General features: G+C 45.4%; 1 protein-coding gene across 1 annotated transcript in view; it reads right to left on the bottom strand.

Annotated features, from left to right (window-relative positions):
* Nucleotides 1-499: 499 nt before the first annotated feature.
* The window catches only part of NINJ2 (ninjurin 2), a 47,897-nt gene continuing 28,276 nt past the window's right edge, over nucleotides 500-20,120 (bottom strand). The window contains 2 exon segments of the mRNA XM_009701952.1: nucleotides 500-663; nucleotides 1,909-2,140. Of these exon segments, the coding sequence (XP_009700254.1) occupies nucleotides 500-663; nucleotides 1,909-2,140 (396 nt within the window).

The following is a 20,120-nucleotide window of genomic DNA, read 5'->3' on the forward strand; positions in this document are numbered from 1 at the left end:
ACAAGACTCTCTCTTGAAAATCAGAGTCAGATTCTTAAAACAGCCCCCTGCCAAACCACACTGGCTCTTTCACCCCCGCCTCGCCAGCACCTTCCTTTTCTTCTGCTCAAATAATGCTGCCATCTTTGGATACCTCCCAGAACGTATCTAGTTTTCTTTCCCAAATCTAGCTCCCATCCACAACTGCTATCCATATCTAACATGAGGTCTGCAGCCTTCTGAAAACCACTTCCTGCTGCATAAATCCCAGCAGTTAGGATGTTTGGTGTTCTTGATTTAAAGACCAACCAAGGAGAAATCCTCCTCCTCTGAGGGAATTTGTTCAATGGCCCCAGATGCTCGTGGGACAACAACATGCCTCTGGAAAGGCTTTGTTAATTTGTGCAGTTTTGCCTTCTTCTCCACCTTGCAATGGTGTTTTCTGAGACTGAGAGCCCTTCCAGGGGCTGGCAGTGATGGGAACTCATTCCTTTCTTACCTGACTCCATTGCCCCATGACTTAATAAGGGCGAAAATTCCTGGTAGGGTAGAGGCCAGTCTTCTGCACCCCAAAGGCTGTGATGAAGATGTTGAGGATGACCGTGATGAAGATCAGAGCTGTGGCAGCATTGTTGAGTATATTCAGGCGCGGTTGCTTTGCAACATCATTCAGGTTCAAACGGGCTGTGCAATACAATGCAAAAAGAAAGGGAGATCTGTAGCTTGACTCCCAAGTCCCCCAGCCCCTGCAAGCCTTCCCTGCCTGACAAATGTCCATGGTGCCCCTGGGCACTGCGGCCACAGAGCTGGGGGAATAGTCCCAGGAACTTTACAGGGTCCACAGCTTGCCCTAGAACAACATAGGAGGACAGAGCAGAGGAAAAACAATTTTTTTTTAATGTCATGTCTTTGTTTTGCCATGGAGGTTCCATGGCCCTCCAACAGGCCAACCCTAAATAGCCAAATTACTGCTGCATGCTAGGCAGGCATGTGCCATGTGACCCCCCCACTGCAGGACCGTGGGACATGGCAAGGGAAGGCTGGGTGATATGGGGGACAAGGTCAGCAATGTTGCACTCAGGTTTGGAGGCCAGTTCCTCCTTGACACCCACATCTCACATATGTGCTGACACAGCTATCAACTCCCTCCTTGCCCCCAGACCAAAAGGTATCTGGGTACACGAATGGGATCAGCCCTAGCTGATGGACATTGATCAGTTCAGACATGGGAACACCCCGGTTACTGGGGCTGTCTGGCCAACAAGCCATGCAAACAGCAGCCTTGTGGCTCCCTGCCCTCAGTTGTGGTCCCCTGTCCCCCCTCTCCTCACAGCTGGCTCCAGCCACTGCGGCTGCCACTGGCAAAGGCTGTGCCATGTGGGGCAGGGGAAGGAACATGACACAGGAATTATTGTAGCTTCCAATCCCATGTCCCACATAAAAAACTGTGTAGGATATACAGGAAAAGGCAGCATTCTGTGGGATTGGTTAAATGTGAGGTTAATACAAGGAATATCTCTGCCTGAATTGTTCTGTTAGGCCCCAGCTTGAGTGAGGTGAAAGATACAGCTAAAATGCAGGAGCTGAGGAGCTGCATGAAGGGGCACGTTACAGGATGGGCAGCAAGAGGCCCAAAACTGAGCTCTCTCCCTACGACAGGGATTCAGCAGTAAGGAAGTGAAGGAAAAGTAATGCTCAGAGCTGTTGTGCAAGAGAAAAAAACAACTCACCACTTTGAAAAGCAGTAACACAGACCTCCCCACCACCCACGTCAAGCTGTCTTCAGCCCTCACGCAGTCCTGGTTGGAGCCAGGGGTAATGATTTGGGGGAAGAGGCTTCTCCCTTCCACCCCCATGTCAGCATAGCCATGGGGTGCCCTGCCCCTGCAGCGCCCTGCAAGGGTGCACGTGCCTCGGTGGCCAGCTTACCAGTGATGATGAGGAGAATCCCGATTATCACCTGGAAGAAGAGGGAGATGCTGATGAGCACGATGAGGGTGACATAGTACTGGAAGGAAGCCCCCTGCTCCAGCACTGCTTTGAGCTGTGTGACATTCGCCATGAACAGTGCCACGTCCAGCATGCTCTCTGCCACGCTCTTCTTCGTTGCGTAGTGGTTGATGTTCATCGGCCCGTTGATCCGGAGGTGAGGATTCAGACCCTGGGGAGAGAGCAGAAACAGCATGAACTGGTACAATTGCTAAGCCGACAGACCCATCCGTGTCAAACAGGCTGCTGCCTCCCCACGGGGGTAAAAAAAAAAAAGAGTCAAAGTCGCATGTTTTAAATGTGTTGAGATCACCCAGCTTCCCCTCACAGTCACCTCATGATATTCATAGGCACAAGATACTTGCGGTGATCGAGAGCTCAGCAGGGTTAGAAAAATACTGGGTATTTTTGTGGAAAACAGGCTTGTCCAGGGTTACAATAATGTAGATTACCAAGAGCCAGGGATTTTGCAAGGAATATTAAATTCTCTTCCTTTAGGGCACAGACAAGCCTCAAACTTACAGGGAATTAGAGAGACCCTCTTTGGGTCGGGTGTTCAAAGGACTGTCAGTGGCTGGGCTTTATATCTCCTCTGAACACTTTTTGCTGGCTACTGTCTTAGAAAAGTTGCTAGAGCAGATGGGACAGTCCACATTCTTGTTTCTGAAACCAGGCACACTATTTCTTCAAAACATTAGGCACTGAAACAAGGGGTGGGATCCATCACACCTAATCCTAACTAATCATTCAGGCACATTTTTTTGTCAGTGGAAAGAAACAGGTATTTACAAGGGGTAGATCACCTGGTTGCTCTTAACCTAATTGCAAAATGTAGGTCATTTGGCTGCTTTTAGCCATCCACCTTTTCCCCATCTTGTTCAGTGAGTTTCCCTGTTAGCTATCTTGACCCAAATGATGGAAAAAAAAAAGATACAAAAGGGGATGATAGTTTTCAATTCACCCAGAGTGTCATCAGCTGGTAATAAACCACCAGCAAAGGCAACAGTTACAAAAGATTTTGATATATCTGCTGCAAGCTATGATCTTCTTTCTTCTTAAGAAAGAAAAACAACACTTCCACTTAGCAGGCAGGCTTCAGTTCTACGTAATCAGCCTCCTGTCATCTGTAGTGAAGACCGGCAGCCTTGCCCTCAGTGCTGTCTGATGGATAACCCTTTAAATTTGGAGATAAGGGCTAGGTGTGGGTCTGAGGGGACCTCTTTTACTCAAAGTGGTGGAAGAGACTTCTCCAGTGCATGCTGGATATAAGACTGTGCCTACATCAAATGGTAAGTCCTGTTTTGGTCCTTTTGTGCCAGGTAATAGTACAAAATGTAATCTTTCCTCTATGCTCCAGGCACTAGAGAAGGTTTATGGCTGGTGCTTTCTGCTGCTGTCTCTGGTCTCTTTGTGCATTGCTGGGCAAGAGTGGCTTTCTCTGTGCCAGGGTGGGAGTGTGAGCAAAGGCCGTGGTCCTGGGAGAGTGCTGCATGTGGTTGCGTGTCTGATATGGAAATTGGGGCTGAATTCTGGAAGGGGGTTGTGGCTTGTGCCAGTGATCACCCTCATGGGAGAAAGGCGCATAGTGAAAAGCAGGCAGGAAGGACTGTGACCAGTTTGAACTATTGGTGAACTGCGATCCCTACGAAGGGGCTGGCTTGGGGTCGGAAAGTGCTTTTGGGTTGGTTTTTTTGATAGCTTAAAGCTTATAATTCTTGCGCTTTCTAACAGTCAAGTTACAGTGGTTAAGCGGCTCCTTTGCAAAGCCTGTGTTTCTTGCTGTGGAAGGTAAAAGATAAAGGATACTGGAAGAAGATAAAAGTAGAAGTCTAGAGAGCCAGTAAGGACTCTAAGGCAGAGCATAGGGGTTCAAGACTTCTTAAACATTGCTGTCTGGTGTTTGGGGCAGAAGAGCAGTATCTTGCATTTTGGGGGAAAGGAGGCGAGCAAAAGTTCTGATCCTGGGAACACATCTTAAAAAACCCTGTATTTAGGTACTGCCCCATCTCAGCTGGCTTAAAAGCACATGATCCTGTTGCAGTAGAGTTCTAGCCATACCAAGTAGTGCAAGGTTTGAGATTTGAACCCTTCCATGGGTCTTCTTCCTTATTCCTGAAGAATCAGCCCTCCTCCCTGCAGTGTCACAAGGCTGGGCATTGATAGTTTATCTCCATGTAATGATGAGTTAAGGGTGCGAGAACAAGGACGCTGTACAAATAAGAGACAGAGCTTTTGTTAAATGAGTGACTGGTACAAGGAGGCTGAGACATCTGTTTCCAGTCGCTTATGTGGAGACAAATAAAGCAAGTCAGGAGCTCTTGTTGAGTGAAAACACATTCTGCTTTTGAGCTGCCCCCCTGCTCCTTTACCTGGAATGTGAAATGGCGTAGAGTTGCGATGTACTGAGCTCTGTGTCCCAGCTGACAGGGCAATGAAAATGGACAGCTTTCACGCAGGCTTTTCTTCTGTGGATGAGTGCAATGGTTTGTTCACCTGTTTCAGACATGATACCACATGCAAGGACAGCCACAGCTCTCCAATGCGGAGTCACTGGATCTGGGAAACACTTGCACTGAGCAATGAAAAACTGTGATTCCTGTTTCAAAGTTTTGTCACCCCAGGCTTAGTAGATCCACAAAGGTGGCTAAAAGGTTACTAGATGATGAAACCCGGACACCAAGCTTTCAGTTAGGCAGCTAAACAGTCAACCAGTTGGACTCTTTATGATGCAGGAGTCCTTATGATGCAGGCTAAAGTTAGAGAAATCTAGCTCCTCTATCAATTTGGCACTTATAGAGTATTCTGTCTAGTCCAGCAGCTACAAATGCAAGTGTGGAGTCTCAAATAACAAGAAGCTTATACAAAACAGGAGTCTTCAGAGACCTGACATTTCAATTAATGCAGGAGGATGGCTTTGCTTGGGATGCCTGGTGCTATAGTTGTCACCAGCTAACCACTGCATCTGTGGGGTATGAATACATGGCTGTGACTTTTTTTTTTTTTTTTTTCAGTCACAATGCATGCACAGTGTTTTAAAGTGGGATTGTTTTTGCTTTTGCTTTGTCATAAAGTTCAGGCCTGTAAACTGCTGTGGCTGAGGAGCTGAATCACAAGCAACTCGGGTTTCTCTGCAGCAGGATTGCCTAGACAGCCGTGGGGGGTTACGTGGGATCACTGGGGAGATTAAATGATTCCCTTCTGGCAAACAGAGCCCTAAGCCAAGTCACAGGACATACCTGAAGGCTCATCAAAGTGATTTATGTCATCAGGCTAGAGCTGGTGTCTTTCTACTCACTTTGAAAGTGTTTGCCTTCTGAGAGTGAGGATCGCTGCCTTTTCTTCTCTGTATTGTATCAAAGAGAGGAACCCTGGATCTGGCAGTCAGACACCAAGTTCACCTTGCAAGCATTGTTGCAGAGCCAGCATGTCTGCCGGAAAACAGCACCTACCAGTATTCAGCACTTTCCCAAGATGGGGATGTATCGTTATTGCCCACTTTTTAAGGGTAGGGCAATTAGGACTTGGAAAAAGTACAGCCCAGTCACACAACAACGCTGGCTGAACTGGTGTTGGAGCTCGGCTCCTGTGTCCCATTTCCAAATGTTTTGGTTTTCCATACGAGACAGCCACTTTCCCTGCAAAGACTCTTCTGGCTTCAGTCTGACCACAGGCAAATCCCCTTTCTGCTTCCTTTTGTGTAAACGTGGCACAGCAATACAGATCACTACAGGGGCTGAGCGAGGCACCCGTCTACGTTGTCTAATCAGAGGCTTTATTCTTACTGAAAAGCACACACACACAAATATTTAACTCCCCCTTCTATTGTGGTTTTTAATTTTTGTAGAGATTCTTACAGAAATATAGATGAATAGCACCACAAGCATGGGATTATTTTTTTTTTCCCCTCTTTTTCAACTTGATCTCTGGTTTTACTGCAGGGAGCTGGCAGGCCCCAGGGCCTGTGAGACATGGCCCTGGCACCAGAGGGCTTGCTGAGCTCCACAGCTCGCTGAAGCTACCTGAAAAATTTCCACTGAAATTAGTTTTCAAGGGAAATTCTTTGCTTTTTATTGTGCATTTATTTTTACAAGAAACAACTACTTTCTTCTGAAAACTTTTGGAGAAGGTTCATCTAAATATTTCTTTCCAAAGCTTGCAGATTTTGGGCTGAGGGAAGCACAGAGCTTTCTTAAAGCTACTTGGACAATTTCTCCAAAAGCTACAGTTTCTCTTGTTGTATTTTTCAGGGAAGGAAAAAAAAATATTACAGAGCAGATCTAATTGCAAATCTGTGTGCTTTGTGGGTTTTGTGACCCTGTCCCCAGGGGCGAACAGCCTGAAAGAGATAGTGGGACAGCGTGAGGCTCACAAGTATGAGAATGATAATCCTCTTCATGGGAGCAATCTGGCAGAGGGGGATGTCTGAGGAGAAACTATATTATTGGCCATTAGTGCCAAGGGAAATGCTGTAGGGTGCCAAAGAAAACAGAGACGTGAATGCAGGCCGTGCACTCGAAGGGGTAGGTGTAGAGATGCCTGCCATGGGGATCCTGGCCGATAAACAGCCAGCCACAGACAGGCATGCACACACAGCATCAGGCACCAGGGAAAATCTGGGGTATTTTTCCACAGTATTTGCCAGTTGGCAGCTTTAGAAGTACTTTGTAAACATCAGTTGATGAAGGTTAAAGCACACAGAGTCATCACCTTGCAAGGCAGGAGAGGAGCACAGTTCCCTTTCTATGAGCAGAAAGTGGAGAGATTAAAGGCCCTGCTCTCAATCAATACTTCTACTTTTAATTGCACAGTTGTTAGCTACTCTACTTTTCCAGGGGAGCTCACTCCTTGCAGCCCATGACCATTTCACTTAGGATGAAGGGAGCCAATTTTAATATTTTTGGCCTACGTGCCATGCCTAGGCACAGACAGCGTCAGTGGCGGCACCGGGAACAGCAGTGATTGCCAGATGTCTGCCCACCCAGCAGGTCGGACTTCCCTCGCAGAGCTCTACGCATCAGCTTGCAGGTGAGGGAGCAGGTCTGCGCACAGCCACACATGTGCAAGAGAAGGGACGCACAGGGAATGCTTTGGTCAAAACGAACTACAGTGCAAACTCTGCAAGGCAAAGGTTGGTTTTTTCTGATTTGGCACATCAGCAAGCATCTTGGCTGCATTCCATGAACAAAAGTAATAGTAAGCCTCATCATGGATGCTGCAGGCAAAAGGAAAACTGGGTGTTCAGGGCCAGTCTCCGTCTTCGACCTCTGTGGAGGCTGTCAGCTAGTCCAGTTGTGCTTAGGGTTTTTTCCTTTTAATATAGCCATCCGTTCCGCTCACTAGGGGTCCTGTTCAGAGACAAATGGTTGTGTTGCCATCAATTCATATTGGATAAATCCCAGAAAACAAATCAGGGATGCTTTCCTGGTATCTCAGGCTTTCCATATGTACAGGACTGGTCCTGATGGAGATCTTTCTCTGAGGTGTTCCTATACTTCTGTGACAAGTCGCTGCTTGTTGTAACAGAGAGCTTGCTGACACCAACTGTTTGGATGAAAGCTCTCCAACCAAAAAGTAACTTCCAGGAGCTGAGAGCCAGTGCGTCTTCAGAAGTGGAAGCCTAGGCATATGGCAGGTACAGATCCTATGTCCTTGCTAAGCGCTATTCATGTTCTCTAGTCTCAAACTCCCACTCTCCATTTGCTTTACCCACCTCCTGTGTCTCATCTCACACCTGCAAGCAAACTTGGTGAGCTCTCTTGGGCAGAGGTGTCACTGTGGTGCAGCACTTAGGATCTTCGTCCTTGAGCTAAGGGGTGCTGAACTAGGATACTACTATCGCTTGAGGGATGAAAGTGCAGTTGGGTAAGACTGCCAGCAGAGCCTCTCTGATTTACCCAGCTGAGAGGCTGGCCTTGCATTCTCACTACAACTTCCCCAAATGAGGCCACACAAGAGCAGGAGGCTAACAGCAAAACCTAACACCATGTGAAGCTGAAGGGTTGGAAGTGAGTAGGGAAGCTGTGCACTCCTCTGGCTGTGGCTGGCAGGGGGACCAGAGGAGAGGAGTGGGAGTGTGAGGAGGTAGCAGAGCCCCACGAGAGCTGGGGTGCCTCTCCTTGCCCTTGCCCTCTGGCTGACACGGCAGTCGGTTCTGCTTCCCGGCTGGCTGCGGCACTCGCAGCCTGCAGAGACCTGCTTGTCACATCAAGTGTGCATGCTCTGCTCTCCATTTCTCCCTTTCCACGCTTCTTCTTGTCTCTTACTCATCCTGCAGACCCTCTCTGCCCCCTGCATCTTCTGTTCAGCTCCTCCTCTCTCCTTTCATCATCATCTTCTGTTCTCTCCTCCATTCTTTTCTCACCCTTTGCCTTTCACCTTGTCTTTTTTTCACACTTTTTCCTGCTGTTGAGCTTTTCTCCACCTTTATGCACCCCCGTCCTTAGGTTGCTGTCTCTTTTGTCTCTCCCAGTCTTTTCCCCCTTTAGCACTCTGCACTGCTGTATCGTGAGTTTCTTGAATCCATTCAGTCTCAGTCGCCACTCGCTGCTTCCTATGCTACAGGGCAACATAAATTATGTATTGCTCAAATAACTGTCTTACCAAATCTATATTAAACTCCCTCGTTAAGTGTATTTATGATACTGCATTGAAGGGATCCAGGAATCGACTGGCAGGCTGCAGGGCTGAGCTGGAATAGAAGATAATTTTTCTTTTCCAGGTAGCTGTGATGAGGACAAGGCCAGAAGGGCAGCGACACTGGTGGAGGAGCCTCCATCCATAGCTCAGAAGCTGTTAGTGGGTTTGGGGGTTCAAGAACTGCTTGGCACCAGCAATTACAACATGCTGATGCACGATCTCTGATTGTTGAACAGAAGCAAATGGGTGTGTATGTGGCAGGGGGGACAGCTCTTTGAATGTATGGAATTGGGAGTGCACTCAAAAGGATTAGTGGGAACAATTATTTCCAAAGCCAGGATATAGAAGCTGGAGCCTATTCAAGTCACTAATGTTTAGCACCCCGAGCAGTTTTATCCCAGTGTTTTGGAGGGGTGGGGGGCAGAAAGCAAGGGAGGACTAAAAACAGCTTTACAAGGAAAAATTAAAAGTAGGTTAGCAGTGAAAATGAGTTTATAAAAAATGGAAGAGTAGCCAGGAGGCACAACAGTAACTACTGCATTGTGCTTACAAAGCTAAACACGTTAAGATGAATAAGTCCCCAAGCTGGATGGCTTATGGCCCAAAATATTAAGAAAAGCTGTGCCTGATCGTGGGCTGCTGCCAAATCCAAAGAGCAAATGTGTTCATATAAATCATTTTAATACAAAACATTCCTAAAGCAAGGTCCTAAAATTGAACTTCCAAGTCTAAAGGTGTTTGCATCCAATGCTGAGGGGTCAGGTTGATTTCTAAAACTGAGGGAACACAGTAACAGCTGTACTGGGTCAGACCAAAGGTCCAACTCCCCTCTGACAGTGGTTTGTAGCAGATGTGGAGGGGGGGGGGGGGGGGGGAATGGTGGGGGGGGGGGGGGGAAGTCTTAGAATGGGACAAGCATATAGCAACGGTCTCTTGTGCTCTGGTCACCCAGTGACCTGCAATTCTGTATACAGAGCCACCCCAGCTGTGGTCTGATGTTGCTTTTCAGGTGAGGAAACCCAAGGTTAATTTGTCATTTGCTGTGTGACTTAGGGCATCCTACTTGCTCTCCCTGGATCTTACTTTCCCCATCCATAAAATGAGAATGTACATATAGGTGATGTGTAGAGAGAGAGATGGGTAAGATCTACTGTAAAAGTGTGATTGAACAGTGAAAAAAACCCTGTCCTTTCAAACTTCAGCACTTGAAGTAACCAACAGAAAACTTTAGAACCCTCAGACAAAAGATGAATAATCCCAAGTACTACTTTAAGATCCAGAACAGCACATTCATCCATTTGGTGTTTAATGTCCTAGATACTTACCTGTTTCCACAGACATTCTCTCATAATTTCATATTAATTATTTTCTCTAATAAATGTATGGGTTAGCTTCATTTGAAAACAAATGTCCAAACACAATGAATCAATTGTATGCCATCTATAATACACAGAAACACACGGATTATAGAAATCTATTCTAGCAACTAATGAAGAAAGGCAAGGAACCCTCACGACAACAGAAGTTACCACAGAATTTTGCGATTGTGATTGAACTTTGCACCTGTGTTGTGTGTATGATACACACGGACTGAATTAATCATGCAAGTAAGCTACTGAAGCTGGTGAAATTAGGTGGGTGATTTTGTTATTCCCGGGGCGCTTTACATCTTGCAGTATTTTCCAGGTAAACCTCACTCTAAGGCACTGGAGTTCAAGTTCATCTGCAGATTTTGACATGTATGTGCCCCTGGTCACCCTGTGAGTGCTCAGGGCTCTCCTCAGAAAGGAAGCTGTGAGAGTCTGGGTGGAAAGAGAAGAGAACATGACTGAGGGTTTCAATAGAGGCAGAGCTGATGAAATCACATCCATAAACACTGAAACTCAGGGGTTTTGGTCCCTCTATTATTTATAAGATCTTTCATCCACAGAGCATTTTTTCTAGTTTCATGTGTACTAACACAATGTCTTTGTCCTGCGGGTCAGCATCTGTCTCCTATTGCAGTGCTCACCAGCATCTCCAAACAGACCCTGCTGATTTAGTCTTACCTGTGTGCATAGTATTCTCTTTCTTCAAAAACTGCCAGGCTTAGCTTCTTCCTCTGCCAGGAAATTGAGCCAATGTCTGGATCTAAAAAGGCTGAATCTGCTGATTTTGTTCAGAACTGGCACACTCTGAGTTGTGTCAGTTCGCAGCTGAGCATCTGGCCTCATGCCATCAGGAGAGGTTAAAAAAAAAAAGGTGCAGTTGCTGATCTAAAATTTCATAAATCCCAATTGTCTGTTTGATTTTTGTCTTTTGTTTTTTCAATGCTGGCCAAACTAGGTATTGAATACACAAACCAGCAAGGTAGTAACTGGGGTTACATGAGCAGACACTTGTAGTCAGCAATGAACTTCAGGGTAGGGAAGTCTGCAGAGTGGCATCTTCGGTCTGTGCTAGGCTGCTAGGGAATGTCATGCTTAGAAACAACATCAGCTGTCGCTAGAAAGATTTTAAACACATTAGGAGTGCTCTAACAAATGGCTGTTGCATTTTAACATGAGAAAATGCAAAGTGATGCATTGCTATGGCTGTTCAGATTCAATTAGTGTTAACGCCCCTCCATTAAGCTCTGGCTTGTGGGGCTGCCTCTTGCTTGGGAGCCTGCTGTGCCAAGGAAGGCTGCGACTGCCTGCCCAGGGCTGGGGCAATGCGAGGTGCCATGCTTGAAAGGGGCATGGCTGTGTTCTCAGTGGTGTCTGTGGGAGCAGCTCTGGGTACCACTGAGCACATCCATGGCGTCTCTCCGAGCCTGGCTGAAGAACTGTCACGTTTGTTTGCTCTGGGTTTGGTATTGCTTTGTGTGGGGTGAATAGGTTAGCATTTCTGCTTGTGGTTTGGTTATTGTCTGACTGAGGCTATTGCTCCTGTTCTTGGATTGATTATAGCAAATAATTTAGCTACAGTTTAGAGGGTTTCACTGCTGCTGTGGGTAAAATGGACAAGAATGGGACTGTGTGGGTAAAGGCACTTCTACGAGTTGGAAAGGTCTGAGCTTGGCTGTAAGCTGTTGTGTAATTTCTGACTTTGATTCCTTGTAAAAATGGGGATAAAACTATTTTAATTCTTATATGTTAAGAGCTTTCCAGCCCAAGAAAATGCCTTTTTTCTTTTAATGTATACAGTAACTAGCACGACGGAGCTCTGGTCTCAGAGCCTCTTATCCTAACTCTATTAGAGATAAAAGGTAGGAGGTTCCTCAAAGTTTAACTGAATTTTTAATAGAATTGATTGTTAGCTTGTGCAGAGCATTTACATGTGTAACTGTTACCCATGTTTTAATAAGTGAACCAGCTGAGGATCCAAAAGGCATCATTGCAGATCAGTGAGGGATGGCAGAGTACAGAAAGAGACCGGTGTCCTGCCTTTAAGTCTCTTGCTTTCACTACAAAGCTTCACCAACCTGACAGCAGTTAGGGATAGCTACCTGCAACTAGGAGCACTCTATTTTTTCAGGACAAGATATGAGCATCACTGATTTTGCAAGTACCCAATACAGGGCTTTTCCTTTTCATACGCTTGCTACATCAACCCTTCAAGGTGTATATTTAAGTTTCTTAATTGAGTGTGGATTCACTGGCTTAAATTTCATTCCTCCTTTAAATGGCAAAGCACTGAGCAGTTTAGGCATGCATTGCTTCAAAAAGGGTCAGTATGAAGCAAGACTGAATCAAGAAGATACTTGAAAAAAATTCCAACTAGGGAAGGCACCTGGTTTTCAGCTGTATCCTGCAGACCATTGGAGATGTCTGCTTCTTAGGCATCCTCAAAAAGCAACTAAGAAAAGTGAGCTCATATATGCAAGACAGCTCTTAAACATGTAAGTGATGTCTCTGAGTCTGCCAATTTGGTGGGAAACATTTACAAGTTCGGAGTTTAAAGCAGTGGAAAGCACACACTGAAATGCCTTAGAGAGGCCTAGAAGTATTCCCTTCTAAGCAGCTAAGGTTAAGCTTTTGCCCCTCTGAAGCCTGTAAGCAGGTAAGGTGTTGAATACTATGGATCTTTGCTCTTCTTGTCTTCTGGAAAAAATTGTAGTTCCAGTCAGGAAGGAGATACCTCAATTGCAGAAGCAGGGGATATGTCCCACAAGGAGGGGATGCTATGGATGTTAGTATTTTCTGATTCAAGTGGCACACAGACACCTCATCACATCATGGGTGTCCTGTTATGACAGGCACAAATAAACTTGCTTAGGAGCACATAGGCTGCCTGCAACAGGAGTAACACAGAATTTGATCTAGTTTTCTGACAGATGCAGCATTACCTCCCCTCCTTCAGCCTGCAGCTTGCTGAGTCCTGGCCCACTGTTGGAACCAAATAATCCCACCCTTTGGCTCTTCCTCTCCAATTTTCCTCTTTAATTGGCCCATCTAGTATCTTTGGGGGGATGCAGACGTTGTTTTGGGGATAATATGCAAAGGAAATGCTCAGGCTCCTCTGCGGTCTTGCTGCTGTTAGCTGAAGTTACATGAATCTAAACCAACAGGAAAATCCAGATGGGGTCAGGGTGAGTTTTGTGCCAGAACCTGTTTTTTTTCTTGGTGTTTTTTTTTTTTTTTGCTATACGTGACAGAAACCTGAAGCAGCCAGAACTTTGAGGTGGAATCACCTCACATCAAAAGGCACAAAAAAAGCCTCTAGTCTGTGAAACTGGAGTTATGACAACAGCCTGTTAAGCTAAAAAAAGGGTAATTCTTTAATTGGAGAGATTGTTGGGTGAGACACATTAACATTTAAAACAAAGTGTCTTTGCACAGTGAGCCTATTACTTCAGCCTTGGCTTCCTTGCCACCAACTTCCAGGGACTACCTGGTGTGTATAAACATGCCGGTCTCCTTAAAGCCCCCAGGAGAGGCTTCTCCCTGATGCTTGCTGAGTTACTCACCCCCTTTCCCCCACATAGCCCTGTGGTGGGTGCTCTGGGTGCTCTTCCCCCTCTTCTAGAGCCTTCTGATGGCCAAGGGAGCAACAGCTGGCACAGGACAAGTGGGCAGCTGTCCTCTCACACCATCCCCAAGTGGGGAAGTCTGTCCCAGCCATGCCCTTTTTACTGGAGTATGCAACTTACAGGCTCTATATAGTAAATTGGAAGGAACCAAGTTAACCAATTATGCAATCTGCTGCAAATAGTGTTTGTGGAACTTTATCCTGGGAGAAATTAGCCCTATGCAAGATCCAGCTCCTTCACCCAAGCTCACATACCAGCCCACATGATGAGTCCCCTTGCAGAAAGGCACTAGCCCTGGGCTCTCTGGGATATTCTCATGTCCCATGCAAGTCCCTGGAGATGGCTGCTTCAGAAGGCTGACCGTGATGGTGGGAGAGAGTGAAGGAGCTGGGGGCAGAAAAAAGATTGCAAGGAGCAATTTTTTTTTCTTTTTTTAAACTCCTGATGTAAGTTTTTCTAAACCACACAGACCCAATGAGATCTCAAACAATGTCATGCAGAGGGTCCAAGCTCTATAATTAAGCCCCTACAGAGGCTCACCTCTTGTAGGGGACCTGGCATTGCCAGGCAAGGTGTTGTCACTAGAGACCCCCGGATCCCAGGGACACAGCTAACTGGGTCCCCAAAGGAGCCCTTCCTATGTTTGGAACAAAGGAAAGATCACACAACATCCTTACAAAACCCTGGGTACAGGAGGAAAACCTGAAATCAGCATATCTAGTGTCATGTTGCTTTATATGGGTTTAACAACTTGAGGAATCTGAGTTGGGAAACTTTGACTCTATTGTTCCTGTTAATAATTTAATTAAAAGCTGAGCCAAGGCCCTGCCTTAAGATGCACAGTGAAGCTCAGGGAGGAGGTTTAAGGTGGTTATGGAGTGCAAGGTTTTCCTTGGTAATTAGAAATATTAAGTTTGGCTTTCCTTTGTCTTCCTGGAGGAATTTCAAGGGTGGGGTCATCCTGTTGTTTGGGTTTATAGCTTGCTATGTTGACAGAAGGATTCATAGAATGAGGTTGTTTTTCCTTTTTCTTTCCATCCTTCAGTGCAGCTTGATGGTGCCGTAACAACTAGCCATACTAAATTTGGGGCAGTGATATAGTGAGTTATAAAAATGGTCATTGGTATATCAGTATGTTAAACGTAAATTGTGAATTACTGTTGGGCAGAGATCAGAAGTAAAACAGCTGGTGGCCAGTAATATATCCCATTTCTGAAAAATGGTACTGGGACTTCCCTGTCCAACTTCCACTGAGTTCAATAGAAGTTAAACAATTAAAACACTTTTCTTTGGCTGTCTCGGCTGAAGTTCACAATGTTAAATTAAATTATACTCGAACAGTGTGGCTCTGAAAGCATCTCCATTAAGACACTTTATAAGATCAAAGTGGCAGAAGTAAAGTGCCAGGATCAGAATTTTTTCATAATAGTAGGTAACAGGCCTGTTCCTCTTGGCAAAGTGGATTAAGTAGTTAAACTGAGATCACTAGGTCACCGGCACAACAGAGGAACTAGGTGAGAAAAATCAGCAACTTACACTTCAACTAGGGGATGCTGGAGAGGGTAAGGCAAAAATCATATGTTTAAGGAGAAGTCAATTAAAATGACGAGGATGAGGCACACAGGAATTCAACAGAAAAGGAAAGGACCTCTGCTTTTGCTTTTAATTTGTGAGTTGCTTGCTTTGTGTTGGTCTCTGAGACTGAGTGGGGAGGCCTATCGCCCCACTGCCTTCCATGTCGGGGGGCTGCAGAGTTTCGTCTTCCTTGGGTGGCTGATCCAGCTGTGGCATCACAGCTGCCTCCACCTTCCTGTTCTTGCTGAGTTCAGAAGCCCAGCTTTGAAATCTCGGGTCCTATGTTACAGCACCCAGCTGTAACATCTACGTCGGTATGCCTTCGTAAAATCTAGGATCCGCTCCCAGGTTTTACTGGCGGGAGGGTGGCAGGCGAAATAGCCACATTCGAGGAGATAACCAGCAGGTGGTGCTCAGTTGTAAATGCAAAGGGTTGCTCCATCGTTAAGATGGTAGCAAGAATTTTTGCAGTTATCCTATGCCTCAGCTAATAAACCAGCAAACTTTTCCAGTGGATTATGAATTTAGATATAACTATGACTAAAAAGGGTTATATGCTTTCTAGATAGAGTCCTAGGCTAGGAGGTATTGCAAAAGTGCATTGTATAATTTGGAAACTTCTCTGACCAGCTGCAGAGCAGGGATTGAAGTCTAAGGGCAAAGAGTTCAGAAAGCATAATTGTTTGGTCCTCAAAGATGCCTGATATGACTTACTTAAGGTAGAGTGCTGCAGGAATCCACACAGTAAAATAAATATGCAGCAACCATAGAGCATTCTCTCCCTCCTTTTCCCTCTGTTAATCGTCTATTCTAGAGTTAATTTTGTGCTTTTATGTTGTGTTACAATAATATGTAAGACCCTGGACTAAGTTGTGACTGGAAGATAACAGTAAGTAATGTTTACAACAAAGCTCAGGAGAGGAGCTCTGTAAAAAGAGCCACTCCAGAAGCTGGTCGTGCATGTAAAACTGGCTGTTATTAAATGTGATTTTTCTAATGGTTGCTGTAGGGCTAGATTGTATTCTTTTGGATATTGAATACCAACCACCTGACACGCATTTTTCCAATAAGATTTCTCTTCGGTTAAAACTGTATCTTCTGCCTTAACACTACATACCCTGAATGTCAATAGTAGCCTCCTGAAGTCTTTTATTTCTCTTCCCTGCACCACAGGAAGGACACTGCAGTGGGGCTTGAAGAAGTATTATGTCTTGGGCTCAGTTCCTCATATAGCTCTTGCTGTGGCTCTTCAGTTTTATGTAAAAGCAATACTAAAGGCCGGATTAGATAGCGTAGCGTTTTAGAAGTAAAACTGGCCCTGACCTAAATCCTGTGCAACCTTACCTATTGATAGTGCACAGAATGCAAGCGAGCGTAGACTTCGTTCTCCTGTTTCAGTTTTTGAAACAACGATTTAGAGCAGTTGTGCTCTGAAGGGAGTATTCCCATATAGCCTCAAATGGTGAGGGAATACTTGTCTCAGATCTGGCAGGAGAAGGAACATACATCATCAGTTTCTACCCCAAGACATAGACGACAGAGCTTAGGGAACAGTGTCTCAAAAATAGGTTGTTTAAGTGTCCCAGAGAATGAGGTCTGATGCTTCCGAAAGTGTTGAGGGCTTCCTAGATTATTGAATAGAAATGAGTTGGCAAGCATTCGTGGACTACTAAGAAAACTGATGTGGCTGAAGTCGTGCTTGTGAGAAGGCTCTGCAAACAGGAGGTGCGTGTGGGGAGGAAGATCAGCTTGCTGGTTCCTGCCTAGCTAGTGGAGCCAAGGGGTCCTGCGTGGGTTTGTCTCTGATCACAGCAGTAGGGCACATCAGACCTTGTTGTTACCCACCCAGTTCAGCATTCTGCCTCAGACTCATGGAAGCAATGACTGATTTATAAATCCTCCACTTCAAAATTAATAGTGGTCTCTCCTAACCATTAAGCTAAGTGCTGTTCCTTTTAATAAGCTTAACAAGGCTGTAACTTCTAGTATAACCAGTGGGAACTTCTCAGCCACAATACTTTGCTTAGGCAGCTGTTGAAGGCAACAGTGCAGCAAAATACTGCTCTCTGAAAATTACACCGTCTAAGGTCTTTCTAGTCACTTGCAAGGTGGTGGCTGGAAATAAATTCTGAGTTTCATTATGCTGATATATCTAAAGTGTCACAGGAAATGCTTTGCATCAGGGAAGCCAAAGCAACATTTAAGCAAATGGCTGTGGAACGGCCTTTTGGCTGTGACTACCTTCAGCCAGGGACCTGTCTGTTTGTGTACCTGACTCGATGGCCAGCTGTGTTTCTATTGAAATCTGTGGGGAAGAAAGCTTCCACTGACCTCCTGGGGGAAACAGGAGCAGGCGTTCAGTGGGCAGTGCTGGGCTGTGGGTTTCTATCCAAGGGCACCGATTAATCACCCTGATTGGCTTTGGTGGATTTGGCACACTGTCAGCATGTCTGCAAGTCAGACTGGGTTTATGTGCATTTGAGGCAGTCTTCTCTGATGTAATTAATTAAGAAAGATACATTTAATTAGGCTGCAGAAATAAATTAAAAAAAATCGGAGCCCAGTTCCACTGAAGCTTTGCTTGCTTTGACAACCAAACCAATGCCTTTGAAACAGCTTCTTGTGAATTAAACTCATCAAGGAGGTTCCCTGTTAAGTGTCCTTGCTGACAACAGAACTGTCATCTGGGGGAAGAATGTTACATCAGTAAGCTGGGGGGCAGGGGGGTGGGGAAAACCCAAACCCACAAAAAAAAAAACCCCATGAGATTAGACAAATCTAGAACTGTAACTTGGTCACTGGACACACCTGGTAGTTATGGGAAGTTTAGTTAGTGATGTCCAAGATTATAGCAGCAACTATGGATGCTCAAACTGAATGAAATTATCGTCACTGACAAGCCAAGAGAATTCAGATGGACATCCAGATGATCTGTCATAGAGGTTGCATCATTCAGATGTATTGTATCTTAACGTGGAAAGTGAGATGAAAAATTCAAACCGTGGTCAGGAAGGAATTCAGGAATGGTCATTGTCTCTAGTTGTGCTGTCAGCTCCACTTCAGGTGCTGATATGGCACCTGCACTTTTGAATTTGTATTCCTTTGTCACTGACGCACTTGAGGATTTGGCAGGTGATTCATGTATGCTGATTCACAATTCATCCTTGGTGAAGTTTGCAGCAAAAGGTATTATCTTTGGTGATGTATACATGGGAAAAAAACACAACCCATGATTGGATTCTTCCCTAGCATAAATTTTCTTCACTGTGACCTACAGACTTCTGCCTGTGAAGTTGGAACTGAGATTTTGTTCTGGCAATTTACATACTATCGTGTCTCACTTATCTCTGAGTGGTTTATTCAGGTTATAGATTAACTGAGCAATCATTTAGCAACACCCTGCTCTCTACTGCTTCCAGTCCAACTTGGTACAGCTGGATGACGCTATGTGGGGCTGCATAGACTTACTGACTTGGCTCAGTGCTAATTTAGGAATGCCCACAGCCTGCTGTCTGCCGTATTGCTGAGCTTTCTTTTCTCCTTTATACTTTTGGTGCTTGCTCTCACAGCCTTGACACAGTAATACCCTACTACAGCAAAATGTCAGCTATGACAGTTACCTAGAAAATCATGAACCAAGTGTATCAGTGACGAGACTTTTTTTATACCCACTTCTTTCTTTTTTTTTTTTCTGAGAAGCTTATCCAGGGCAGAAAATCCCAGCAGCTTCTCCCTTTTCAAACAGTTATTTTTGATGGAAGAACCATGGAGTGACTCCACAGGAGGAGGAAATGGCCTTCAGTAATCATTGCCTGTCAATCCAAGGATTCCCCAGACCAAACTCAACAAAGCCTCTCAGCAGTTCTCAGAGTGCCAGCACAGTTGGTGGCTTTAAAATGCCGGCAAGCGCTGTGCTGGGGCATCCTCTCTACTTTCTTACAGACACCAGAATGAGAGCCACAGACCTCTCTGAAGGGACAGGAAGGTCCACGTATAAAAAGCACTAGTTCTGGAGCTTACATTCTTCATGCAAGGAGAGTGGCATTACTTTCCTGTTCTAAGCCTTGAGCTGCTGTGGGACTTGTATATGAAGGCTCAGGACCCCAGCCAGACTCCACCGGCATTGTTGGAACATGTAGTAGACTTTGTGGTGAAGCAAAAAGATGCATCCTGCAACCTTGTGAGTAAATGAAGGTCTATTAACTTAACAAGGCAGGATTCAGATGCACACAGTCCTGGAGCACCTCAGAATGACCAACTACTTTCCCAAAACCAGTTTATGCTATCATTCTGAATGTTTACCTTCACAGTACAAACAAAAAAAGAGGTGTATTTATTGACGGGGTAAACAGGTACTTTTCTCCAAAGAAACCAGTTTGGTTAGTCAGCCTGGGTGTTGACAAAAGATGGAAGGAAATCATTAAAAGAGACTGCATAGTAGGTATGATAATTAGCCATGTGGTTGGTACCAAACAATAGAGGCTTATGCAGAGCCTAGGGAATGTGGAGAGACAATTTTACCTTTCCAAACAGGAGGGCATCAAGCTGTACTTCCCTGCCTGGGAAGTAGGTCAAGAGGAAGTGCACTTTCAATTCATATTCATCTCATAATTATTTCACGTACTGAAGAACAGCATTTCTGTCAAGGGGAAGATGCCTTTGTGGCCAGTCTTATGGAAGAACAATCCTCCACTCCGCAACAGCATACATATTTGACGCTTTCAGCATCAGTGCCCATCAGCACTGCCTTCCACATGAGCTCTCATAGCACTTCTGCTGTTAGTCCTGACCTTGCCAAGCTTCACAGTCACTCCAGACATCACCACCAGTGGATCCAGAGTGCTGGATCCTAGCATGAGAGCGCACTGCTTCGCATTTGCCGATGGGACTCAAGTCAAGATGTAATATGCTGTTGCTCCTGGCACTAAAGCCAATCATCACCTTTCAC

Source organism: Cariama cristata, unplaced genomic scaffold, assembly GCF_000690535.1.
Source record: "Cariama cristata isolate BGI_N322 unplaced genomic scaffold, ASM69053v1 scaffold5726, whole genome shotgun sequence".
NCBI lineage: Eukaryota > Metazoa > Chordata > Aves > Cariamiformes > Cariamidae > Cariama > Cariama cristata.